Raw genomic sequence first — 27,754 nt, 5'->3', positions numbered from 1 at the left:
ACAGGCACCAACTTTCCAATGTGCTGGGGTGTGCTTGACTCCCAGCTCTGCCCCAGGCCCTGCTCCCACTCCACCCCTTCCCCCAAGGTCCCACCCCACATCTTCCTGCCCCTGCTCCACCCTGCATCTTCCTGCCCGTTCTGCCCCCTCCCCTGGAGCACACCGCATCATTGCTCCTCCCCCCTCCCTCATAGCCTCCTGCACACTGCAAAACAACTGATCGCAGCGGGCGGGAACTGTTCGGGGGGCGGGGGAGGGTGCTGATTGGTGGAGTCTGCTGCTGGGCGGGAAGCACTGGGGGGAGCTGCCGGTGGGTGCTCAGCACCCACCTTCCCCCCCCCGCCCCGCCCCATGGGTGCTTGAGCGCCGGAGCACCCACGGAGTTGGTGCCTCTGATCTGAACTCTCTACATAAGGGCGATTGCAGCCTGGCTGAATGAGGAAGATTCCACAACCACCTGCTCTAGTAGGGTGGGCAGGACCACCCCAGGAATAGCTCTTCCCTACAGGATTTCAATACTTCCCCAAGCCAGCAAGGGCTGAAGTATATGATCATGGAATTTAAAACAAAAACAAAAACAAAACCCACCTTGAAAAATACTTGGTTTGAGTTTTGGGCAAGGATGGGATGACGGAAGGAAGGGACATTTTAAAGCTATTAATTTGTATTACAGTAACCCTTAGGAACCCAAAGAAGAACATAAGAATGGCCATAGAGGGTCACAATGCCAGATGCCCTAGAGGTAATGAGCAGAACAGGTAATCATCAAGTGATCCATCCCCGGTCGCCCATTCCCAGCTTCTGGCAAAACAGAGGCTAGGGACACCATCCTGGCTAATAGCCTTGATGGACCTATCGTCCATGAACTTATCTAGTTCATTCTATAACCCTGTTATAGTCTTGGCCTTCACGACATCCTGTGGCAAAGAGTTTCACAGGATCAATACCCCATTGGGCTAAGAATCAGATAGACATAACTATGTTAGCCAAAGCAACTAGAGAAACTAACTCATGGAGACAGTCACATTGTACACAACAGTGAAGTAGGTCTATTCCAGGCCCCCTTGTCTCCCCAAAAATTTATATCTGACTGGGAACAGCTGGTTTAAAAACACTCCATGATGAATTCCAGCTGTTCTAACATGGTGCGCGTGACCAGCATGGATGGGGCTGGGTTAGAGATAGGCACAAACTGCTGATTTCAGACCAAGATAGAACCTTTTGGCAAGACTGGACATGGTTTGGACTCATCTCTAGCCTAGAAGAGTCTCTGATCTCCATTTAACCCCCTTCCACAGCAGCCAGAGTACAGACCAAGTTACTACTGGAAACTGGTTCAGGCTATTTAAAAGGGGTTCAGGTTTCCCAGCCCAGCATACACAGAACTCAGAACAAGATGGCATCTCAGTGTCTGGCTGGGTAGTGGCTGTTGAATTTTCTCTGGCAATTAGATTTTCAGCCAGAAATGTTTTCTTCCATGAGGCTGGCTCAGTGCAGCGAAAGTGCCCAAGTATTTCTGCTGAGAGCATGGGTTCTTGTGGGTTAGCTGGATTTATTTCTTCTTTTTATTTCAATTACTCCAATGAGTTGGCAACAATTCACTGGGGATTTTCCAGGCAATAACTGAAGCAGAAAAAGCAGCTCTCAGTCATTCTCCCCGCCCCAGCTGTGGGGTATAAAGGTGATGGCGTAGGTATTTTCAAAAATGTTTTGTTTACTCCCAGTTATCTTTATCTGGGAGGAAATAAAAGACCTTTACAAAACAGCATAAGCCATTAAAAGGTTTCCAAGATGTACCAGAGGAGTGTGCTGAAGAAAACCTCAGAGCTCAGATTGCCTTTGACAAACTCATCATTGTAGAAGGTCTTTGTCAGAGTCCCCCACCAAGTTTATCAGCGTCCGAGTGAAACTCGCTACTTAATGCTTTACAGTGAGACACTGGGAGGCAATTTCTATACTTGGAAAAACGTATAGAGTTAGAACAACAACCTTTCCAGTACCCTGACCCCAGGTTAGAAGAGAAGGGTACTGGAACTCCTGCGCCCATAAGTTGCAAGATCTCTCCATCCTTACCATCTAGCCACAAAGAACGGAGTATAGTCACAACCTCCTGAAAGCTATTGCGAAGGCCAGGCTGAGAACCCATGTGTTAATGCACGTGTTCTACTTAGCACGAGGTTGCCCTTAAACACAACTGTCCTTGTCCACTGTAAGGGCATATTAGTTGGTCCTGGTTAACCCTAGAGTCTTATTTGACAGGATCCAATTAGCAATAGCAAGTTTGCATCTTTATGTATATCACAAGGAAGGGTTGGAAATGCACAGTTTAAATACTGGGGATCACCCAGCGACCATGAAGACCTGAACAGACTGGTTAGCCACAGACACTGCATACAGTCTGTTCCTTACTTTAAGTGAGCCCTCTCTTTCACACATTCATCTAGTCTGAGGTGGGAGGTGTCTCCATTTCAGTTTCACCTTAGACATGTTCTAGAGTTGGCCTACTTGGGTGTGAAGTCTCTCTCATGGACTCCAGTTTGTGTGAGATCATTGGTTCTGTATGTGGTAAGCTCGGTCTTGGTTTTGCACATTCTGCAGTAGTGTCATGGTCCGCTACCATGAAGACTACTGTGGGGACTGATAGCTACCTAGCTTGCTGGAGTTTTTCACCTTCTTTCTAGTAGGCAGTATACATCACGCTCACTAATTTTTGATAAATTGGCTATTGTAGATCCCCACAGCCAAGCGCCTGGAACAATCCTAAGACTTAAAATGACCTGCCAAGGAGTTTAAATATTTGGGCTTGTGCTCTTTATTATGTACAAAGGCAGGCCTGAAAGCTGAGTCTTTTAAAGCTTCCTTCAACTGCTTTTGCTTTTTTAAAACCCTAGAAAGTCAGCTCTGGTCTTCCCTGGATTTGCTGAGAGGGCCTATAAGTTGCCTTTGAGAATGCATGTGGTGAGCTCTCCTGCCTTAACCCAGGAGGCTCTCAGACTGGGGTCTATGGAGAACTGGCTGCCCATATGATGCTAGTGCCTTCTCAGTTCCAGCTCTACAAAAGGCAGCTAAAAATAGTTTCTTAACATGGCTTTTTCACGTGAGCCATCGCTTTAGTTGCCACAGGCCTATTATTCAATCAGCAGGAGGGCATGGTGTCCTGACGTGCTGCACACAACAAGCAAGTGCATAAGAGGAGGGCTGCATGAGGGAACTAGATGCGACAGACACTCAGCTTTGGTTAAAAATGCATTTCTAGCCCTTCTTCCATGCAAAAAGCCTTACAAACAATCCCAACACAAATAGACTATTAGGCCTCAACGGAACAAGCAGCTGAGCCCAATTTAAGCAGCATACCTGGGATGATAATTTGTTGCATTCCTGCAGTGCCTAACAGCTCCAACTAAGATCAACTGTGCTCGGTGCTGTATATACACTAGTAAGGGATAGTCCCTCCTCCAAAGAGCTTACAGTCTAAATAGACAAGGCGTTGTCCGGTGCTAGGGGAAATAGAGGCACAGAGAAGGTAAGTGACTTGCCCAAGGTGATACAGCACGTCAGTGGCAGAGCAGGGAATAGAATCCAGCCTCTCAAATCCCAGTACACTGCCCTATCCACTGGACCGCCACTGCTTCGAAGAGGATTCCTTCCACCCCAACAGTTTTTGGGTCAAATGAGAATCATCATGCCAACCGTCCCCAAAGTCAGGTTTTTACAGTGATGCAATCAATGGCAAATAGGAAGTCAGAAAAAAATGGGTCTGCAGGCTGGCCCAGAAGGGTGGCTTTCTTGATGATGCTAAAGAAATGCAAGTATGTATGCGAGAGAACATTTTTAACAAGCAAGCCACAACATACATATTTCCATTAGCTAGCGAAAGCCATGTAGCCATGTTTATTGATCCATAATTCTCAGATCTATCAGAAGGTTCCTTATTTGCACTCCTCACAAGTATGCCTGCAGAGCACAACTCCTTATAGAAAGGAACCCTTTGGAAGCATGGCAGGGCTGGTCAAATTCTAAGGCTTTTGCCAGTTTTTCTCCACAGGTTTCTACAGGACCATGGTTCTAAATTAGGCAATGGATGCTCAACGCCAACAGTTTCATATAGAAATAAACACACCATGTCTAAGAGCATGATAAATACGATGTTGCAGATAAATACGATGCTGTAGATGGCCAGGGGTATTGAAAATTGAAACACTTCCTGCTTCGCAATACTCCTAAGACACCCAATAGTGACCAGCTATTTTCCCCAACACTTAGGGCCCTAGTCAAAGTTCATTGCAATTGGTGGATGCTCTTTTCATTTGTTTCAATGTCCTTTGGATCTGGCCTTTATTCAAGTGGACAGTTCACGTGCATCGCTCTGGTCTCCTGCAAATTCAGCTGTGCCGATGCTACTTTCCACGATGTGTTTTCTCCCACAAGGCCCAATCCTGAAGGCGCCAAGTACGTCCTGAAGGGGGCCAAGAGTTGCTCACCACTCTCGGCTCCCATTGGCTTCCTCTCTCCGGAGATGGTCTGTGTACAGCCACCACACTGTATTTTTGTGCTGGTAGGCACAGAGATAAAGACTGGGCAGTATTTCCTGAACTGGGCAAGCACAACTTTTCACAGGGAGCAGTTAGTATCACAGCTGCCTTCTTCCCCGCGCGAGGCGAGGCGAGACACTCCTGTCACAGCTCATTCAGCATGACCCGTGGAAACTCGCACCCAGTTGCACAAGCACAGCTACTGAGTCACGCTGCTCAGAAGGATTTACAGGCAACACTTAGTCTGTGGCATCTGAGAGCAACCACTCTGACCCGATCGCAGCCTCCGTGCTGAGCCATTGCCTTCAGTGCAGAGCACAGCATTCAGCCAGTCACCCCAAGGAAAGTCAGACTCATAACAACTAAGGACTTGTTTCAGTTTGTACCATTTCCCATCCTCGTTACCAAGAAACTAGGTTCATGCTGGGCCATTCTCCCTAGTAACAATCCAGTGGCACAAGAACAAGAAATATGTATTTCCACTGCTGGAAGAGTCTGCAAGAGAATAAGGTTTATGCTAGTTTTTATTCTTACCAATCCCCTATGTTGACTGGCCCTGGTTATGTCACCTCATTCTCACAGGTTTCCGAGACTGTAATAGTAGCTGGAGTCAATCTTTGGGCCAGAAGCACTTTTCTAATTTCTTGCTTCCCCCTTCATGCTTTGTTAGAATAAAGGAGACATCCTGTTAGTCTGGATGCAGCGCTAAGTCTGCACTTGTATCCTCCTTGTTCGTCCCCTTTCTTTCGAGCCCAGCCTTGCAGGAACAAGGTTCTAAAAGAGTCACCTGCCCCAGCTGCAGTCCAGAGCGTCTTCCATAATTGCGCCCAAGCTGCAGATCCTCTGAGGCACTGCCCAAGTCAGACGTCCACATGCACAAGTGTAACCAGAGCACAGGAAGAGCCACGCTACGCCAATGGGTCCCATCTGCTTCCAAGCCCACCACAAGGCCCTTTTGACAGAGTGGGTTAGTCACATTGACAGCAGAACCCAAGAATGTTTTTCAGGAGACACTGACTCATGGGTGACTCAGGACCCACCTGTACCAATCATCCCTGCAATGACGTCGCCACACACATAGCCTCAGAGTTGGCTCACCACCTGGGCTCACTACCAAAGCCGCTACTTGTCCATATCGCCCAAGGCACCATCAGCCTGTGCCAGGCTTTCCACCCCCCCAGTCCCACTCTGCATGACTCAGGCAGAGGAGGAAGTGGAGTGGCAGGGATGCCAAATAAACAGACCTGGCAATATAGGAGTCAAACGATCAGGAGGGAGGAAGAGCAAGAGAGTAAGCCAATAGGGGACGGAGGGTGAGGGTAGACACGGAACGGGGTAAAAGAAGACACACCAGACAGAGAACCCCAAGCTAAATATTAAAGTTCTCAGCTCCATGGGAGGAACAGGACTTGGGAGGAAAGGAGGAGGAGAAGGATCAATATTTGCCCCACAGAAACCTCAGCGACTACCGATTTCCCTCACACATAAGGCAATATCATCAGCTAGACTGCAAATATGGTCTTCTGCTAGGACTTCTATCCCATCGTGTTATTTCTCGGATGGACGGTGGTGACAGGTTCCCTCCAAACCCACAACATTGCTTGCACCATGGCTACACGCCTCATAATCAGCCTACTGATATCACTTCAGAAGGCGACGGAGAGCAAGGTCCACAAAATTACGAGTTTATGTCATTACTCTGGTAGAGAGAACTGGCTTAGTCCCCCCCACCCCAAGGAGGTCTGCTATCTTAAAGGGACAGCATGAATTTACACCACATTGCTTTTTTTATCCTACTATTGATATAACACACACAACTATAATGAAAAGATTAGAGGAAAAAATACTTCCTTGAATCTTCTGCACTTGGCAATACATCAAATAGCCCATTTCACAGTTTACTGTTGGTGCAAATCTGAGTCAGTGACAGAGAAGAGAAAAACATTTAAATAAATAGGACATTAACCCCTCCTTCCCCCAAAAAGGCACAGGGATTCGGGGCAGCTAGTTGGTAACTCAAGCTACATTTCACTCATTTTTTAAATTGCCTATATTTCAAGTGGACAGCGTTCCTTTAATCCATTGGTAATCCTTCCCTTGCCTGCGTGTCACATTTTCTAAATGGATTGTTCTGTAGCAATGTCAGGTTCGAGGCATCAGAATTTCTTGGAAAGCATTTAACAACTGAATAGACCATCTGGTTGTTACACCCCCTCTCGCTGTCAGGTGGAGGAGGGAGATTAGCTCATACATTTGGTCTTCAAGGCAAAAACTGGTTCCTTGTTACGTGGCAGTGCCTATCTGACTGGACAATCCAGGTTGAGTCAAGGCACCGGCAGTTTGTACCTTGATGTGGCTAGGTGAGGTCAGCCCTATACCCCTCATCTGCAGTTGACCTTGTCTAGCTACACTGCCTTACAAACTACCTGTGCCTCGTCTCCACTAGGATTTTATAGTCTGACAGGTATTGCTGAAAACACACACTCTGTTTCGCAAGGTAGACATTAGCTATCGAAAAAACACAAAAATCAGACTCACTTGCCGTTCTTCAATAGGCAACGAGGAAAAGCTGGACGGCACAGCGTTGTGTGTGTACCCATCTACTTCCAGACACACACAGCTGTTTTCATGCCCTGGTAGCAAAGTTTACTTTGAGCATGTCAGAAAAAAGCGTTTAGCCCTATTGCCATTTGCTATAGCCCTAGCCAGCTGATTACTTCTGGCAATCATTAACCCACATTCCTCCAGCAGTCTCCCTCCCAGGGCACAAAGGGGGTGGGGTGGCGGGGGGGGGGGGGGAAGGAACCAGCTGAACTGGAGCTAATCATAAAGCAGGGTTGTTTTTTAAAATCACTTAAAATAGCTACAGTGACTAACAATTCTCTTCTGTTTATGGCCAACATAAGACTCCTTCCCTCACCCCAGGTAAGTGATTCTCTGCCCTGGCCTATTTTGGTGAGGAAGCAATACCAGCAGGCAGCATGGACAGCAAATAGAACAAACCGACCTCCCCGAGTCTCCCTAAAAAGAAGGGCTTGTCTTCTAACTGGAAGTTAAACCTTTGGGGGTTGTGTTGTCTGAAAAAACAAATACATCATCTCTTCTGCCTTCTACACCAGCCATGGACATCTCCTTGAAGCCTCTCTCTGTTCTCTTCCTGATTCTCTTCTCCACTGGTGCCCTCTACAATCATCCTCAGGTGACCTCATCCACTGCCCTGGTTTTGTACTTGTGCACCAACAAGTTCAAACCTACCTGCCCACCCCTGCCCTCTGCCCAAGCTGAGGGCAGATCCTCATGGAGATCCTGCCACTTCCTTGTACAAAACATGGCAAAAACTAAACTCATGGTTCCGCCAACACCCTCTTCCCCATCCCTGTTGCCGTCTCCTCTAAAACAGCGTTTTTCAAAGTGCAGGTCGCAACCAAGTACTGGGTCGTGGCATGTCAGGCACTGGGTCGCTCTGGTCAGCACCGCCGACCAGGATGTTAAAAATCCCATTGGCAGTGCTGCCCAGCTACCTGTTCCCACACCTCATTGTGCCCCAGAAGTGGCCAGCAGCGGGTTCGGCTTCTAGACAGGGGGCCACAGGGCTCCACGCGCTGCCCCTGCCCCGAGCACTGGCTCCGCGCTCCCATTGGCCGGAGCTGGGGGGAGGCAGTGCCTGTGGGCGAGAGCTGTGCAGAGCCGCTTGCAGTACCTCCGCATAGGAGCTGGACCTGCTGCTGGCCGCTTCAGGCGTAGCACAGTCCGCGGTGCAGGGACAGGCTGGAAGTCTGCTTCTGCACCCCGCCTGCGCCGCTGACTGGGAGCCGCCAGAGGTACGTCTGGGCCCCAACGCCGCGCTCCAATCCCTTGCCCCAGCCCTGCATCCCCCCCCAACCCGGAACCCCTTCCTGCACCCCAAACCCCTCATCCCGGCCCCACCCCAGAGCCTGCACCCACAGCCCAGACCCTCTCCTGCACCCCAACCCCCTGCCCCAGCCCTGAGCCCCTCCCGCACCCCAAATCCCTCATCCCCAGCCCCATTGGGTCACGGGCATCAACAATTTTCTTCAACTGGATCCCCAGAAAAAAAGTCTGCAAGTGACTGCTCTAAAACCTCTCATTGCTCAGCCTCCTAATGCTGGGGTTGCCTTTGCCTCCTCCTCATCTCGCCCCCAAATGCTCACTGGTTCTTTTTGTTGCTTCTCCCTCTAAAGGCCTTTCTAAAATTCATCCCTTCATTCCTCACCTCCCAATCCCAAGATCAGGCTCTCTCCTTCCTCTCCTGTTGCCTCCGTGACTCCCCTCTCCCCAACCTACCCAACATCCAGCACCTAACACGAACACTTTCCCTCCCTCCTGCCCTGACCAAAGCACCTCTCTCCTCAAGGCCCTTCACCGGTGGCCTACGTGTAAACTCCTCCTGGGCTACATTTTCTGAGGAAAAGGGGCTGTTATTTTTTAATATTAACTACAACCAGTATGTAAAGGGGAAGTAGGTGCAAGTGTAATGTTCTTAACTTCTATCATGCACTTCAGAAGTAACATTTGATTTTAGTTCTGCCTCAATTGTAGATAAGCTTCTTTTTTTTTTTAAACTTATGGCCTCCATCTGTCTATTATCCAGTAGAAGTTCTTAAATGTTCCCCAGTAAGAGGGCTTGAAGAAAATCCAGCACTGAAGTCATATAGCAATCTCTCCCAAATAAGTACTGTCATCTTCAAAATTTCAAACTCTCATTTTAAACATACTATATTAAGTTTCTAGGCTTGTGAAGGTGACCTTCCAAATGCAGTTCCAGTACCTCTGCTGGTATTCATAGCTCTGCCAAGCTGTAAAACCCAGATCAGAATTCCCTCAATTTTCAGGGATGCTATTCAGAATCCTATAGGCAGCACTGAAACTGACAAGAATAGGGTCAATTTCTCGTTGTTGCTTTAGAAAGCTACAAGCAGCAGCAGCACTGGCAGGCAGTGGACCTACCCCTATGGACTCCCAAAAATCAGAGATTAAGGGAAGGATAGAGTGCAAAAGACATTCCCACAATACAGCAACAAACAAGAGACAAGCCTGCTTGACACTGAAACATTAGATTTTCCTAGCTACATCGCTCAGAGCTGTGAAAAATTTCATGCCTTGAGTACCATCATGAGGTTAACCTAATCCCCAGTGTAGATGCAGCTAGGTTGATGGAAGAATTCTTCTGTCAACCTAGCTACTGCCTCTTGGAGAAGTGGACTTAATTTTATTAAGATGATGTTGAAGTAAAAAGAAAACGGTACAGAGTTTAAGCATAGACGTTTCTGGTTATCCGGGAATAAGGTACAGATTATCAAGGGCCTGGCTGGGATGATTTAACTGGGAATTGGTCCTGCTTTGAGCAGGGGGTTGGACTAGATGACCTTCTGGGGTCCCTTCCAACCCTGATATTCTATGATTCTATGAAGGGGTGCAAAATTCGGTTTAGGAACGGGTGGCATAAGGAATACATAATCTGCAATCTCCCCGATTGGGAGTAAAAGTTTAACGGGTCAAAGTACAGACATTGAGATATGAGGGTATGTTGTTCATATAATGACTATGTTCGGGTGTGGAGTGAGCGGATACGATGAGGAGGATGGATTGACCCTCATTTGGTGGGATTTAATGTTCAGTGAGTTTATGGTTCCCGTTCATATGGTCCAATGGAAAAGTCTCTCCGTCCCTTTCCCATAGTTGATGCACGATGTCGTACAATGGAAAAGCCCCTTCTGTCCACGTAGGAAGCGTCTACACAGCTGCATCACCGTGGCTGTACCATTGCAGCGACTGTAGTGTAGACATACCCCAGGTGGCAGAGCAGCAGAGACCATTCTCAGCAGCAAGAGGTTTAGAACGGGAGACAGAGAAGCAAGGAGAAAAAAAGAATGTGAGGGAGTTTTTTTGCTTGTTTGTTTTTAAAAGCTTGAGACATTTATTGTTAATGGAAGTTTGTTTCAGTCACAGGTAGGGCCAGGTGGTCGTTCCTCTCCCTCGGCTTCCGCAGTAACACCCTGTGCAGAGGATGGAGCTCAAGGGATATCAGAAATACAAGCACTCGTCACTGGCCCAGCAATTCCTGAGGCCTTTGAATTTGTCTAACACTTACTAGCCAAAGGCTAAACACTACAGATGAAACTCCCAAGCGGCGTCTAAGGAGAGGACCCTGGAAGGAATCTCAGCAGCTCCGAGGGTATTTGTTTTGCATTAGGACACTGGGATCCCCATCTTTCTCATCAGTCTGTGTGCTAACAGGTTTAGTCTGCTGTCAACGTTCATGCCCACTGGTGAGGATTTTTGAGGGGGGGGACAGGGAAAGAAGTGGAAGAAAGATAAACAATAGGGACGGACACACGCTTTCTGCCTGAGTTAAGTTTATTCACTTCCTACAGCTGACGTCTTTCATGCAGTAATTGCGTAAACTTCTCCAAAGCTACTAAGCGTGTGCGTGTGTGTTCACCTCCTACAAGGAGGAGGGGAAAGAGGGCAGGCGGGGCCACTTCATTCTGCTCCAATCTACTTTTGCCGATTTTCTTATAATCCATGATCTATTTCCATCAGAGATGGGCATGCTCTCTTACCATGTAAGGAACATTTAAATTCTTCAGACTGCTTCAAAACACATCTACCAAAAATCCCAAGACACCCTTCCCCAGGCACAAAACCTGCTGATAGAACAGGATCTGCCCACCAAACTGCCTTTTCAGCATAGCCTCAGCTTTTAACAAGATGGGCCTCAAGCCTTTTGTGTCTATCCCTCCCTCTTCTTAATCCACCCCTGCCCAATTCTTCCCTGTGCAACCAACTGTGTGCAAGGCACGCCCTTGTTTTAGGACTTAGGCAGGGGAGGTGGGGTTGGGAGGCTCAGCATACAAGAGGCCTGGTTTAGAGGGCAGGGGTTCCCCCCACCTGCACTCAGCCAACCTATCAAGAGTGTCATTGGGACAGCTGCTGCCCACACAGCTCCTTCAGGTGAGCAGTTTACAGCGGTCAGGGGTACCAAAAAAATGGGACAAATACACTGGAAAGAGTGACCAGGGTGTCCCAGGGACACACGATCATCAAATTCACACTACTCCCTAAACATCCCCACCCTTCCCTTCCCACGGGCCAGGCGTCTTCTCCCCATCTTTCAAATCCCTCCTCAAAACCCACTCCTTTGGCTTGGCTTTCCACTCCTCCCATCTCAACCTGCCTCAGCCTTAAGAGGCCACATAGAACCGATGTGATTCACCTGCTGTTTATTAGGATTTAATCCTCCTCCCTCCATGGTCTCTCGTGTTCTGCCTTCATCCAAATTGGGCCCCACTCCTGAAATTCATGCACATAGCCCCACTGACCTCAATGGGGCTCCCTGCACATGGATCCCTGCACCTGGACTGAAGCCCATTAAAATCACTGGGGGGGTCTGAGCTGATGCAGGAATCTGCTTGCAGAGAACTCACTGCAGGGCTGGGTCCTTAGACCAACGTCTTCAGGGTATGTCTCTCCTCTTCCTCAAATATCTATGAAGCACCACAGTGCTTTACAGACCTACACAAATGGCTGGTGTTTGTCTTACTTGTTTTTTTTTTTGGGGGGGGGGGGGGGGAGGGGGAGGAGGCAGGGAGAAGCAACCACCTCTCCAGGCCTGCTGAGCCCTTAGCCCTGTTCAGAACACTCGCTGGAAGGCATGGGAAGAGCCGCTGGTACTTCACTGGTATCACCTTTCAGGGACTTCCAATCTGATCTGTTTTGCAAGGTGCACTGGGAGAAGTTTGATGGAGGTTTTAGCAGAATTTATACCCCGGACTCTGCAGGAAATCAAATGCCAGCATCTCCCATCTGCAAAGCCCTCCCAGATCTTAGCAGCCCCCCACTAACCCCTCTTTTATAATACAAAGCAGCTCAGAGCCTTGATGTGGCCTTTCAGGGAAATGCTTTTGGCTTTTGTTCCGTGGAGGCACAAAGGGGGGGCTATTCTCAAGAGGTCAGACAGGCTATTTCCATGCAAACGTTTTGTTTTGTGAACAGAACGAGTTTCCCCCACATAATACCCACAGCTCAGGCATTCATTGGGAGCCTCTTTCTTCCCCTCACCCCACCCAGCGCAATTGGACATACCTCTTTATTGTGCATCCCAGGAGGGCTGGGAAGGAGGAACTGATGGGCTGATGCATAACAACAGGCATGCATCAGAAACCAAACTCACTCACCAAAGCACCTGGGCTTTGCTTGGATACAGCTATTTAGCTGGGCAGATGACTTGGGAAGAACTTTATTCAAGAATGCTCCTTCCCCAGTATTTTCAGGTCTCTGTGTGGGGGGTAATTTTAACTAACAGCTTTATCCCCCGCTCAGCCCAGTTTCTCCTTCTGCCTTGACCAATGAAGTCCTAACCATATTTTTATGACACCACTTTGTTGTTTGTCTAAAAGGTATTTATGTGGCCCGGACCCCTTACCATAGTATCTGAATGTCTCACCCTCTTTACACAAACACCCCCGGCAGTGCTATTATCCCCATTTTACAGATGGCGAACTGAGGAACAGAGAAGCTTAGTGACTTGCCCAAGACAACACAAGGCAGCTATAGCAGAGAAGAGAATTCACCCTAAGTGTCCAAGTTCCAGGCCAGCACCCAAAGCACTAAATCATTTGTTGCCTGAAGTATCAAATTCAAAATCAGGTAAGAAAGGAGTCAACTCTCACTGGAAGACAGCGCTGGTGTCAGAAAGATGAATTTCAGTTCTTGCATGTTATTTGAAAGTGATTCAAAGTATGCAAATCCTTTTAAAGGGATACTTTTACAAGGGAACTCTTATTTTAGAAAAAAACTCCCTATCCTTTAGGTCACCAACATGGTAATGTGGAAGACAACTTCAACTGTGAGCTCTTTGGGGCAGGGACGGTCTTTTTGTCCTGTGTTTGTACAACACCTAGCACAATGGGGTCCTAATCCAGAAGGCGCCAAGGTGCTGGGGCAACGCAAACAATTTCTGTTCAACGAGGAACCATGGAAGTTGCCACACTGATCTCTGGGACAATAATATCTCTGCTCTCCTGACTCCACAGTCCCCCTCTTTTAATTTCTCTGCCTCCGTCTGCACTTTTCAAAACACTGTTAATGCACTTTGAAAATACACCAATAAACGAAACCCCCTCATCCCACCACCCACCCACCTCCCACTCCTTTGGTAAAATTCAGAGAATATCCTGATATAGGAAGATGTGAAGAAACTGTGTCAAGTGAATGCAACTGTAAAACAAAGTTGTATCAAGACATATGTTTAAAAACATTAGCTTCCCCCCTCTTCCTATCATCCTCCCTGTAAAATGAGCCAGTAAAGAATCACAATGGACAACTTGCAGACACAGATTTTAAGGCCAGATGGAACCACTAGGATCATCGAGTCTGGGGGTTCCCAAACTTTTTATTAAGGTGGCTCACCAACTGCATTGTGTCCTTTTGTGCAAATCACCATTTCAGATTTGCACCCTCCACCCTGGCACCACAATCCTCATTGACACTCGGTGCAGAGGGGAGTGGTTGGAGCGTGAGCAAGCCCTACACTCACCCAGCAGGGCTGGGCCTGGCTCCCCTCTCTGGGCATTGCGACCTGGCACATGGGGTCGCAGTCCCCTGGGATCGGAGCCACCACTGAGTGGGAAGCGTGGGATGGGAGCTCGCTCTCCTGTGCGCATCAGGCTGGGTGAAGTGTATGTTTGCTTAGGCCAGGGCTCAGTGATGGGTTAATCTGGCCCTGGACATGGTAACCCAGCTAGACCCTTGTTGAGACATAGCCTTTGGGAAACTCTGATCGAGTCTGACCTCCCGCAGAGCACAGGCCAGAGAACGCCCCGCCCCCAATCCCATTTCTCTCTCTTCCTCCCTAGTAACCCAACAGTGGAACAATTGGGCTACAAAGGTCCAGTAATCCTTTCACAAACATGTAAGGGGCTTATCTCAAATGTTTTATCACTGGGGTTTAATTGAAAGATTTCCAAAAGTCAGGAAGAGCTGTGCCAGGTTCCCCACGTGTATGTCGTGTGTGAGTGTGAGAGAAAAAACCAAAAAACAAGGTCTCACACAGATAAAAGCCCACAGCCTCTCCTCCCCTCCCCAATCCCAAGTAACAGGTATTACCAGTTGCTGGGAAACATCAAACCAGTTCAAATAGACCTAGCTTTCTAAAGCCACCAGATCTCAGACAAAGCAAACCTCTTTATCTTGCCCAGCTATACTGCTTTCTTTGCAGTTAATCCTCCCAGACACTCACTCATTACACACATCCTTTTTCAAAAGATGCATCCCGGGAGAAATAATTGGGATTACTCAATTGCCTTCCCAGAAAGATACGTTCCCCCCCCCCCCCCAGCTTTGCTCTTCACTCCCAGTTAACGGCTACATGGGTCTTTAGAATTTACCCCCTGGGCCCAGGAAGACCAGAGTTCTCCCATAATTTAATGGGAAAGAATCAGAGCACTCAGATACTGAAGCACAAAAAACTACAGGACGTGACTCCAGAAGTGCTCACAACACACAAGTGAGCATGGCATCTGTGACACTTGAGTGTGGTTTTGCAGTGTGGCCGCTCACGCCTATACCAGGCTAACCTAGGTGCCACTTGCCTGAGTTAACTGCAGCAAAGACAAACCCTCAGAGCATACTGCTGTGGCCACTTCGGCCTCCTCTACAAGTTGGATGCAGAAACCACCACTGGTGCAGCTTTACAGTGGCAGCAGCAACAGTGTTAGGCCATGTCTACACTAGTGCCGCTGTAAGCTTGCAACTGGATTGATGCAGCTGCGCTGCTGTAAGATCGCTCATGTAGCCACTCTGTGCCGACGGGAGAGAGCTCACCTGCTGACATAGCGCTGTGCACACGACTGCTATGCAGGCATAATTTATGTCTGGAGGGTGGTTTTTTCCCCACACCCCTGAGCAATATAAGTTTTGCCAACATAAGCAGTGGTGTAGACATGGCCTGAGTGTAGACAGAGCTCCGATGTTTTGTCATGGTGTCATCTAACTCTACTCAAAATGGGTCTAACTGGCATGAGTCTGAAAACACCAGGGGCCCATTCACATTAGGGCTCCCAGCTTTGCTAAAGTTGGTGGAGCCAAACTGGTGTCAACATTTGGAAATTTTTGTAAGCTTTTCCATGTGTGGGCCAGGCATCAGGATATAGTGCCGTTTGTGAGCAAGGCAACGTTTCTATCACTAGCCAAAAGGGCGGATACAAATCCATCATTTTTATTTAATAAAAAGATTTTTTTAAATTAATTTTTATAATCTGAGTCATACTGTGGTTCTTTCTTCCCATATTAAAGTCTTAGATTGCTTATGTGGCTGTTCTATACTAGCTTCTTTCATTCATTTCCTAATTGACAGCCAGGAAAAAAGCTCTATATAAAATCTGAAATTGTACTAAAGTTTCAAACTTCAAATGCTCCTCTTCATTGATCAAGAAAAGTCCAGGGCTTTAACAACACCACAAACTCAAATGCACAAATCAATAAGCAAACAGCCCATGTGCTATTTTCAGCCTCTATCACCTTTCTACAGATAATGAACTTCCACAAGTCAAAAAAGCAGAACCGCTCTGAAAAGGCTACAGCTCTCCATCTAGGTTTGCAGTTTGAAGTCAGTGTGCTCTTAAGTAACTTAACTGCCTTGGAAAATCCCACTCTGACCTATCTACGGATGAGGAGAGAAGCCTAATTTAAAGCTCTTAATTTTTGAAAATGTTGGTCTGTTATGTATAAAGTGTTCTCAATATAACATATCAAAAGTCTAAATAGATTTTAATTATTAACACTGAAGCACTTTTTAAAACAATTTTTAAATTAAAAGATTTTATGCCACCAAAAAGAAAGAAAGAAAAAGACAGTGTTAGCCCCAGATGCTGCAAACAATTATGCAACACGCTTAACTTAAGCATGGAGTAGTCCCACTCACTCCAATGGCACTGTTCATGTGACTAAGAGTTATGTACCTGCTCTAGGCGTTTGCAGAGTCAGAAGCTTACTTTTCAAGGCTTTTAGGGTAAAATTCAAAGAAGATAAATTAGCAGCAGTGGCATTAAAAATGTTGTTATAATTAGGTTCATTATAAGTTTTAAAGTAGCAAAGGCACAAATTTGCATGTTAGTTTTTGGTTTGTTGTTTTTCTGTTTTTGTTTTTTTAAATAAAAGCCTCAACATGATAGAGATCTAGCTATCTGCTAGCCAAGGGATTTTACCTCATGATGGAGTTTCAGTTTCAACCACTCACATGGAAAAAAGTTAAGCCTAAACTAGCATAAGATGCTGGAAGACTCCTGATGCAGGCTTCCATTAGATGTAAAGTTTTAAAACACTCCAAGAGAGATGCTTTAGTCAAGCCATAACTAGGCTTGACATGGAAATTACTGGATGAAATTCTATGGCTGGTGTTCTAAAGGTGGTCAGACTATATGGTCATAATGGCCTTTTTAAAAAAACAACTATGAAACTAAAACACGTATTTGTCCTTCACTTCAAAAAGGCGCTGTTTTCCAAAGTTAGAACAAGACACTATAAAAACGAACACGTGTTTATTCACTCTCCAGCAGTCTCCAATTGCCAGGGTCATTAGTTGCATACACAAGAAGTTGTGCTGGTGTCCTACATGATGGTGTGACCTGCAATAGAAGGCAACTAGACTAGATGACATGGAGGAGGGTCCTTTCCAGTCCTCTGCCCCATGTCCTATTGTAACGAAGCATCCCTGCCCAGGTTTCCTGCACAGACAAGAGCAGCATTTATAAATGAAACATCCAATTACAGATGCCTTTGGGCATTAGCAATGGTTTGGTCTCCTCACAGAATCTGAAATAATAGCTAGACCAGCCAAGGCAGGCAGCCTTGTACGCAAAACACAGAAAAGCTTGTGGATAATCAGGCTTTTATTGGGGTGCTCGTTAGGCAATGGAATTCATGCTCCAATCTACAGACAGGCCACTGGACTGCCAACATCCCCCTCTATGGCTGCTGCCTTGGTGCACTTCTTGCACAGGCTTGGTCCACACACACACAACTAGTTGACATAAATTGGTTTATCAATTTAGTTAAAATCGGTGCAAACCCCTTGTGCAGACACTGTTAGATCAGAAAAAAGAAAAGGAGTACTTGTGGCACCTTAGAGACTAACGTGAGCTGTAGCTCACGAAAGCTCATGCTCAGATAAATTGGTTAGTCTCTAAGGTGCCACAAGTCCTCCTTTTCTTTTTGTGAATACAGACTAACACGGTTGTTACTCTGAAACCTGTTAGATCAGAGTGACCAATAACATTTTAGTTCATTCAATTATAAGGAGGCTGGACTTAATTAAGTAACCAACTCAAACTGATGAGTCAGACAGAGAAATCTCTGCATTTAGACAAGCCCTGTGAACAGCAGCAACTCCTTGCGATTGTATAATAAACTCTTTCATCTGAGAACCGCAAAACGGGCACGATGGCCATGTTACAGAGGAATGTCTGGAGCACACAAGGCAGAAGTGACAGTGAGAAGCCCTGAGCATCACCTGTTTTTTGTATGTTTGCAGAAACAATGCAGGCTGAGATTTTTAATAGGAATCGATCGTCTAAATCGCCAAGGCAGCTTTGAACATCACTGCTGTAGTTATGTGGTATTTTATTCCCCAGAACTAACATACTTCCATGCTTCTTTATAAAGAGTCCATATTGATCAGCAGACCAGCACTGCAAGGCAGTCTTACAAAATGCAGCTTGTGTTCAGCACAGTGGAGGAAGGATAATGTTTGGTTAGGAAACATTACGATTTTACACTCGAGAGAGAGAGAGAGAGAAGTTCTTCAGTGGATGGTTTCCTTTTAACAGAAGTGTGTGCTCTGAGCAGGCAACATTTTGGCCTTGGAAAATTTAGACTAATATCAGGTCTAAACTTCAGAGTAGCAGCTGTGTAAGTCTGTATCCGCAAAAAGAAAAGGAGGACTTGTGGCACCTTAGAGACTAATAAATTTATTTGAGCAATCTGATGAAGTGAGCTGTAGCTCAGGAAAGCTTATGCTCAAATAAATTTGTTAGTCTCTAAGGTGCCACAAGTCCTCCTTTTCTTTTTGAGCTCTAAACTTAAAACACTACATCGGTGCAGCTGCTACAATGCAGCTGGGCCTCTGTAGCACGTTAATGAAGACGCTCTATGCCGACAGTAATCCACCTCCACGAGGCGGTAGCTATGTCAGCAGGAGAAGCTCTCCTGCCGACATAGTGCTGTCTTCTACACTGGTGCTTAGGTCGGTGTAACTACATCACTCAGGGGTGTGGGTTTTTCACACCCCTGAGTGACGCAGTTATACCAAAGTAATTGTGTTGTGCAGACCTGCCCTACATCTGCTCCTAGGGGAGAGTCATGGGGTTGTTTCTACTGTTTATATTGAAAGGTGCCAAACCCGCTTCCTTCCACCACAAACTTCTGCCTCCCCCCTCAAAAAATTCCCCCAAACCAAGCCTCGGTATATCCTGGCTCAAAGACATCCCTTAAGTACCAGGGAGAAGGAAGAGGAGGCTACACTGTCAGTTTTGAACAAGACGCAAAGTGAAATTCAGAGACAGTTAGGATACGTCTACACTGCAAATAGACACCCATCCCATCCTGTGCCAGCTGACTCGGGCTAGTGGGGGTTCAGTCTAAGGGGCTGTGGGACCCTCCTACCTCATGGGGTCTCAGAGCTCAGGCTGCAACCAGAGCCCTAATGTCTACACCACAATTTAACAGCTCCTTAGTCCAAGTCAGGTGGCAAAGGCCAGCCCGGGGTGTCTAATTGCAGAGTAGACACCTCCAGAGGCCTTGTTTAGGAACAGGTATGTTTAAAAACGTATTTTCCATCCTAGGATTAACACCCTTAATAACGTGTTAACTGTGTCTACACTAGGTAAAGATAATGTTTGGAATGTGTTGGTTTTCAGACATGACTTTCTTTTGTTTAGAAAGGGACTTTACCTTCCTATAAGCTTTCTTTATCCACCAGAAAACCTAGTAGCCATCTTCTCACTTCTCATTTTAAAAATGCAGAAAACAGTGTTTTTTCTTGGCTAGTTACAGTACCTGAGCCCTCTCTTGGCTAAGTACGGTATCTGAACCTGACAGACTGTAAGCTCTTCAGGGTGAGGTCTCTACGTTCCAATGTGTCCATACAGCACCCAGGACCAAAGTGCCCCAACCAGAGTCTTTGGGCGCCAGAGCAATATAAACGAAGTAAATCATCCTCCATAGAATGGGCAGGTCACTCAAAATCCAGAGCACCGGGTGGAACGGGCTGAACTTTGGCTCAGCCGCCTACACGAGGAGCATTCCAAACTGCTTGATGCGGGAGAATGACTGCTAACTCTTGTTCTGCCAGAGACCAGTGCCCGGCAGTAGTGGGGAAACTCAGCAACGACAACAGCTTTGCAGCAAGCAAATCTCATTAAACTTCAAAAGGGCCAAAGAAGAGAGTTTTCCTTTCACGCTGTTTATGTCTGGGGTTGGGTTGTGGAGGGGCCCAGGGGGTGACTACTACTTAGAAAAGAGGGTTTGTTTTTGAAAGTAGGGTATTGGTAGCCATGCCCCCACTCGGGCAGATAATGAGCCTTTATGTTGTTAGACACCCTTGCTTTCAGCTGGGGGTGCATGACTCACACCATGCTCCATTGTCCGCTGGCAGAGGCCACGACGACAGGGACTATTGATTCAGTATCGCAGCAGGTGCCGGTGCTCTAGTGACCCGGGAAAATATCATCTGATGAAACTGGATACAGGGGAGGGGCAATTAATTAAAACTACCCTCTTCCCCCCTTCCGCTTTGGGAGAGCCTCAACTTACTTTGATCTGACAGATCATACAAAATAATAGGGCTGGCGGACGGTGGGAGGAGAGGAAATCACATCCCTGTTTGACACAAGGTCTTTTGGTAAATTATTGCAGAGCAAGCCAGAAAATCAACCACGCCCTGGAATAAACTATTCCTCTTTTGCACCTTCAGTCACCAAACAACAAACTTCTGTGTATTGAAACTAGGCATGCAACTAGGTTTTAAGTCCATCTTGTGCCGGCTGTCGTGTTTGTTACATGCAGATTAAATGCCTGGGTAGCAGTTTGCCATCTTTTCCGGTGGTAAAAGTTAACCTCTTCACTGCTGCGACAGACATGCCTTCCTGACGCAGTTAGGCTTTGTCCTCACTACTCACCTTTTAGCGACACAGCTGTGCGGCTACAGCCGTGTTGCTAACAGGTGCTCAGCGTAGCTGCTGTTTGCTGGCAGGAGACAGCTCTCCCGCCGACAAAGCGCTGTTCACACTGGCGCTTTTTGTCGGTAAAACTTGTGTCATTTGGGGGTGCGTGTTTTTTTAACACCCTTGAACAACAAAAGTTTTGTCAACTAAGTTCCAGTGTAGACAAAGCCTCAGATGCCTTGCCTCTCTACGCACAGGTGCTGACTCCGTAGGTGCTCCAGGGCTCGAGCACCTGTGGGGGGGGGGGGGGGGGGGGAGAGAATGGTGGGTGCTGAGCACCCACTGGCAGCCCCTCTATCAGCTTCCCCCTATACCCTCCCAATGCCTCCCACCTGCCAGCGGGCCCTGCCAATCAGCACCTCCCGCCCGCCACCATCAGCTCTTTCACAGTGTGCAGGAGGCTGGGGGGAGGGGGAGGTCAAGGCGCACTTAGGGGAGGGGGTGGAACTGGGCGGGAAGAAGCAGGGCAGGGGTGGAGCAGGGGCAGGAAGAGGCAGGGTGCGGGTGGGGCCTTCCCCCCAAAAGGTGGGCTGGGGGCAGGGCCTGGGGCAGAGCACTCCGCACTTTGGAAAGTCGGCGCCTGTGTCTCTAAGTACTTCCATGCCCTTCCATCACCTTAGCACCCACGCTCCTTTTCCACTTTGCATCCAGGTATTTACCCATTAAGCCCTCTTTGCATAGAAAACAATCACACTACAGTCAGTCTTCCAGAAGGCCTCGGATTCTATCCTGGGGCTAGATCGAATAAAGAGATCTAGCATAAGGAAATTGAAACACACACAGCATCCATCCATTCAAACCGCACCCCACCTGACATATAATTCACTATACTGTAAGCACCATGGCTATCACAAAATATTCTCCTACCCTACCCTTCCTAGCTTTCCCCTCTGCACACACCCAGACTTCCTACCCACCTTCCCCTCCAACACCATCTGCCCTCCCATCTAGCTCCTCTCCAACATGCCCCCAAGCAATTTGCTCCCCTCCACACACACGCTCGCACACACACACACACACAGCAAAGCAGCATTCAAAAGCAACACAGTCATGTTTTTGAATGGTGGAAGAACCCATGTATATTCTGGGGGTCTGGCCACAGGGGCCTTGTCGACATTAAGGGTCAGTTTAGATAAAGGCAAGAGGGCAAGGGAGGTCAGGGTCAACTAACACATGCTACAGTGTTTGGAAATGGAAGACAATGCTTCCAGGTCTACTCCGGCCATCTTTAATTTTGTTCCGCTGTCCAAATGGACCCATTGACAAAACCTCTCTAGCATGGAAATCGCTGGGCTCCCCAGAGCATTCTGTTCCATGCAGTGCATTTAAAAAACAGATCACGTCCTACCAGTGCACCCACGTAACTGAGCTATTGAAAGGCTAGTACTTTAATTGAACCATGACACCTCACAAGTGGCCTTCTTAACATAAATGGCAGCACCCCTGTGCTCAGGGCAAAAATAAAGCCCAGAAAGTATTTGGCAGTTTGGTCCAGCGTGGCCTTGTGGGGCGGGAGGGGGCGTGGTTCCAGACCTTCTTCGAGTTGTGCCCCTCCGTTGCCACAGGTCTAACCACAGAGCACAACTCCACTGAAATGTGCCTGCAACCCTTCTGGTGGGGGGTCATGACCTCCAGGTTAAAAGAAAAGGAGGACTTGTGGCACTTTAGAGACTAACAAATTTATTTGAGCGTAAGCTTTCGTGAGCTACAGCTCACTTCATGGGATCCACTGCATGCATCCGATGATCTAGCAGGGGTCTGGAAACGGGACCTCGGAAATTCTATGTCTAGCTCTAACACTAGCTGGATGCGCCTCACTTTTGCCACCTGTAAAGGAGGGGTTACTCCCAAGCTCCCGCACAGGGCTGTCGTGAGGATTAGGGTTTGTCATTTCAAAGCACAAAGCAGAGAACAACAGGAGTGCCAAGAAGTTCTCGCTAGGACTGGGGCCACAGGCAGCAAGAGGGAGAGGCGGATGCGGTCACCTTGGGGAAGGAAAAGCAACACCCTGGCCATCCAGATAATAGCAGGCAGTCTCTTAGCCATTTCGTCTTGGTTTTTAATCTGCACTTCCCACCACTTGCCCTGCCCCTTAAGCCAGGCTCATTTGTGTTCAGCGCTGTCTGTCACGATACCCTGGAGCTAAAAAAGACCGTCTTTATTTTCTACCCTAATTAGACCTGACAATTCAAAATCAGTGGCTTCTGATTGACAGAGTCCATCAGAAGCAAAAATGCTTCTTTTTTACTTGAAGGCAATAATGCTTTCAACATCAGTGCACAGATCCCCCACCCCTACCCCCTTATGGACTTGGGGGTGGAAAGGTACTTCCCCACTTACGGGTGGCTATAATCTCAGCTGCAGCACGGCCTTTCCATAGAGGTTTTGCATTTTATACTATTCTAATCAGCAGAGAACACGGGAGGGATATGAAGAGCCAGTGGCAAGAGAATCCTTTCAGAAGTTTAAAAAAAAAGTCTAATGGGAAGAGACTCAAATCGTTTTGGGATATGAAGTTAGACGGTTTCCAATGCACCCTTATGAGGTCTTAGGCCTTGTCTATAGTCAGGTATTTTACTAGATTGCAGGGGTAGGTGCAACAGTGCAACACCTCTAGCAATAAACAAGGTAAAGTGCAACAGGCTGGCTGCAGCTCACCTCTGCTTCAAGAGAGCGATTTCCACCAGTGTAAACAGTGGCTTTGCCTGTCTGCACTAGGAGTTTGCAGCTGTGCAACTACGCTGATGGCAAATTCCCAGTGTAGACAGAATCTCCATTTTATGACAAATCTCAGCCAGCAGTACCCACACCTACTACACGAGAGCAGCTCGCTCAGCGTTGGCACAGGAGGGAATGCTGCACAACATCCTGGATGTCAGCACATTCCTCTTCTAAGGCACAAAGGCCCCTGTCACAACTCTGCACTTCCCCGAAAAATAGCTACTTAGGCTGGAGGTTTTTCCACCTGGCCCATCACCACCCCATACAATGGCTTCCTCTGTGAACACAAAGGGCCCTTCAGAAGCAAATCCTAGGCAAGTTCAAAGATGGGATCGTCTTGTTGCATCAATGGCTTCCACGGGGCTTTGACCGAAGGTGCCTTTCACCTCCTCTCAGCTCATAAAAACACAGTGGGTTTCTCCCTCTCCCACAAAGATAGCCAGCGGCTAGATATCTGCTCTGGTTGATAGGTGTGCTGCCATCAGGGGTATGGCTGAGCTGGTGGTAGCAACCCTGGGAAGCTTTATGTAACATCACCATAGTGTGGACCAGGCAGTTGAGGGCCCACGGTCCTGGCCATGACATTACTCCAGAAGATGTCAGCAGGGATCTGCAATTCACCCTCTCGGTTAGTAGGTGATGAGGGAGGGTGCAGGAGGGACAAATCTCAACACTCTTCGGCAAGCTGAGGGCATGCTGGCAGAGATGCCGGGTGCTGTTTTTGGTGGAGGAAGCCTGCGTAACAGCTGGAGGAATGGAGACGATTGGGATTTAATCCTCACTATTGACCAGATGCCACTAGAAGCTCCATGTATTCAGATGGCAGGAAAATTATAAATGCCAGCCAAAGCCGAGTGCGGTCAGATCTGAACATAAGAGGAGCCACGTGCCAATGTCACGTATGTACGCTGGCAGGCACTATGAGTCAGAGCTCAATCAGCTGCTTGCAATGACACATCATAAAGTTATTTAATGCTCCCACAGGCCCCTCCCTGTACGAAAGGTAGCATCCTGCATAGCCAGTACACTAGCAGGGAGACAGATTACTTGTAAATATAAGAAAATAAACTAGCACAATTGGTGATCAAACAATCCTGTGGCAGAACCACAAGACGCTCTGTAATTTAAAGGGTGCTGCACCCTGCCAAACTCCGTGCTGCACAGGACATAGAGGGAGGCCATCCCTGCCCCAAGAAATGTCCAATCCCCAGCCCTTGAGGGCAACTATTTTTAGAAAACGTACATCTGATTGTGGATTGAAAGGGGGCTCCTTGTGCCATGCCCCACAACTTCTAAAACTGCAGCGGTTGAGCCAGCCCCATTGCTATGAAAGGAAACAGGGGCACTGCTGACCTCCCCACCTGCCCTGCAGCCTCCAGAACAGCTCGGGTTTGAGCTGGGAGAGCTCTGCAGCAGCTCTCTCTTCCTCACAGGCAGCCTGCTGCCTTACAGAGGAGAGAGGAGTGGCTGGCTCTCCCTGTAGTTCCCACAACCCAGGAGGGAAGCTGGCAAGGGAGCAACCTGGAGAGCAGGACAAGCTCAGGCAGAGGCCAGGAAAATAGTTACAAGTATTGATTGTGACCCTTTGACCTTCCTGAAATAGCGCTTCACCTCCAGGCTGCGAAGGTCACACACCGCTGCTTTAACGAGCAGTTTGAGCACGGCACGCCCTGGGCGATGGGGAGGACGGCTCTTCACCCAGCCAGCCTCGTTCTTCGCTCAGCTTCGGAGCCAGATGTGAACGGAGAGAGGCTGGTTGTGTAATAGGCATGGGAAAGTGCTCCCGAAGTTAGGGGTGACCGGTGGGGAGTGGGGGGGTGGGAGGAGCATAAAGGTAAGCATAAATAGAAGGCACGTTTAAGGACGGTCCTCCTGAGGGAAAGCCCAGACCCCAAATCCACCTGCTCTCCCCACCAGCAGCCATCCTTCTGCCCAGGAGTTTGCTAGTGACAAACTCGCCTAAGATCCCTACGTGGTCGTGCATTGTGCTGCCGTGAGCTCAACCCGCATTTCCACATACATTTGGAAGCACGGGTGATGGGAAATAATCCCCTGGCAAGGTGCCAATTAATCCCTAAAAGGCAGGAAGTGAGTTAAAAAAATTAAAAAAAAAAAGTCATGTAGTGTCTGGGAATGCAGGTGTATCCTTTTAACTCTTTTACAAGCCCTCTAGTGTCCCTCTCGGTCTTCCATGCTCCAGAAACCAGCAAAACCCTGCCTAGCAGCCTGTATATGAAGCTAATACTTGCATGCCGTCTGCAGCTATTAAACAGGGTTACCTGGACTCCAAACCCATCGGTTGCATAAAAGAGCAAGAGACAACAGTACCTTGGGATCATTCACATTGGGTAGGCCATTGTCTTCAGCCAGTCAGAAAGCACGACTCAACTACAGAGGCTTCTCCCCACCCCTCTAATATTATTCCAAAGTATGACCCCATTATACACTGTATACAAGCATCCCCATGCTAGTTATTTCTAATGACAAGAGCCAGCGTTGAGCAACACAAACACCCAGAAGCCAGTCAGGAGCCTAGTTTGTTAAAAATGAGGGACTGAATGCTTGATTTCCTTTTGACCCACTCTCCCCATATTTCCTGGCAGCAGTTTCCCAAGTCTCTCTCTTAGCTTAAGCGTTTTGTACCGCCACCCACCACCAGAGTATCTAAGCACCTTCCACATTCATTAGACTGACATTAGCAAGTTTAGGGAACTTCACAGAATCTGTCTCTTCCTCCTTTGCAAGTTCCAGAAAGCTTTCTTCAGTGTGGGGGGGAAATTGTGAATGTCAATCTGTCCCAAGCCACATGCCATCCTTGCTCTTTTAAACTGAGGAAGCAATCAGCTTTCTTTGGGGTGGGGGTGGGGGGAGATCCAGAGATGTGTGTGTATTGCATTTACATCATTTGCATTCAGGTTTAAGAATTTGAATGTCTTCATATTTGTGTTTGTTTTTCCTTTTTGCTTCTGGGAGCCTTTGTGGGACCAACACCTCCACAGGAAGGCCACAACTTGTGGCATTTCCATTGTCCAGGAATTCAAATGCCATGAGAAAAAGAGATCGTTGTGGGACCTACAGCGCTATCTGAAGTATTAAAAAAAAGGTGGTGGGGGGAGCAATAAAATCAAATACCAGAACTGCAGCACACCCATAAGAATGATCTCCCTGCTTCCTGTGGGAATGAAAGGAATAGTACACAAAGGTCATTTCATCTGTCCCTCCCAGGAGCAAAGGGTCAGATCCAAGCTGCTTGATCAAGCAAACTTTGGTTTACTTCACTGTGAGTTTGCCTGAACAAGAACAAAGTAAGGATCTCAGGATTTCCTTTGAGGGGCTGCACCATTCTTTCAGAGATCCTGTCGTATTCCTAGAGAGACAAGATTATGGGAAGGAGAGGCCCAACGCCTACTTATATAGGGAATTAATGGGAGGCTCAGAGTGAGCCTGGTTGGAAAACAATTCTATCAGCTTGTGTTTTTACCGTTTCTCTTCTCCTGCATGATAACAAGTCACTCTGGGCCTCAGCTCCCCATCTGCAAAATGGGGATGATACTTCTTGTGTCTGCCTTATCTATTTAGACTGACACTGTGGGGCAGCATCTAGATTACTATATGTTTCTGTACAGCACCTTGCACAAGGGAGCCTTGATCTCAGTTAGAGCCTCTAAGGCAGTGGTTTTCAAGCTGTGGGCCGTAGACCCCCGGGGGGAGGTCCACAGAGTGAGTAAGATTTCCAAAGGGGTCTGCACCTCCATCCGCAAATGAAAAAAGGTTGAAAACCACTGCTCTAAGGGTATGTCTACACTGGAATAAAAGACCCACAGATGGCTCTGGTCAGCTGACACAGGCTCTGGGAGGGCGAGGGGGGCGCTAAAAATTGCAGTGTAGATGTTTGAGCTCAGGCTGGAGCTCTGGTTCTGGATCCCTCCCACCTCGCAGGGTCCAGTGCTCGGGTTCCAGCCCAAGCATACACACATCAACTTTATAGCGCTGTAGCCCAAGCCCCACGGGCCCAACTTAGCTGACCCGGGCCAGATGCAGGTGATTCATTGCTGTAGAGACATACCCATAGGCATTACTGTAATACATGAGAAGTTTCTTCACTAAAAGTGTTCTCTTTAGAGCAGAAATCTGGATGGTTCCTTCCTATTACTGCCCTGAAATAGCTCTAAATGGCCTTGTTTAAAAATTAGCAGGAAAAAAAAAAATACACACACACACACAAAAATCAGCGAACAAAACAAAAACCATCCAGAATGC

At 47.7% G+C, this 27,754-nt stretch overlaps 1 protein-coding gene across 7 annotated transcripts in view; it reads right to left on the bottom strand.

Annotated features, from left to right (window-relative positions):
- Positions 1-27,754, bottom strand: part of RASSF7 (Ras association domain family member 7) — a 122,375-nt gene that overhangs the window by 23,725 nt on the left and 70,896 nt on the right. For 3 of the 7 annotated variants that reach the window (XM_073347116.1, XM_073347120.1, XM_073347121.1), the window contains exon 1: positions 7,071-7,148. The exons of 3 other annotated variants lie outside the window; for them this stretch is intronic. In XM_073347116.1, the coding sequence (XP_073203217.1) occupies positions 7,071-7,132 (62 nt within the window). In that variant the 5' untranslated portion in view covers positions 7,133-7,148. Of the gene's footprint in view, positions 1-5,066; positions 5,165-7,070; positions 7,149-27,754 lie in introns of those variants that run through there. One more of the 7 variants, XM_073347119.1, reaches the window with a different exon arrangement.

The sequence above is a fragment of the Lepidochelys kempii genome, chromosome 6 (genome assembly GCF_965140265.1).
Source record: "Lepidochelys kempii isolate rLepKem1 chromosome 6, rLepKem1.hap2, whole genome shotgun sequence".
Classification (NCBI taxonomy): Eukaryota; Metazoa; Chordata; order Testudines; family Cheloniidae; genus Lepidochelys; species Lepidochelys kempii.
Note: the sequence above shows the minus strand (reverse complement) of the source record. Positions and strands in the feature narration are given on the sequence as shown.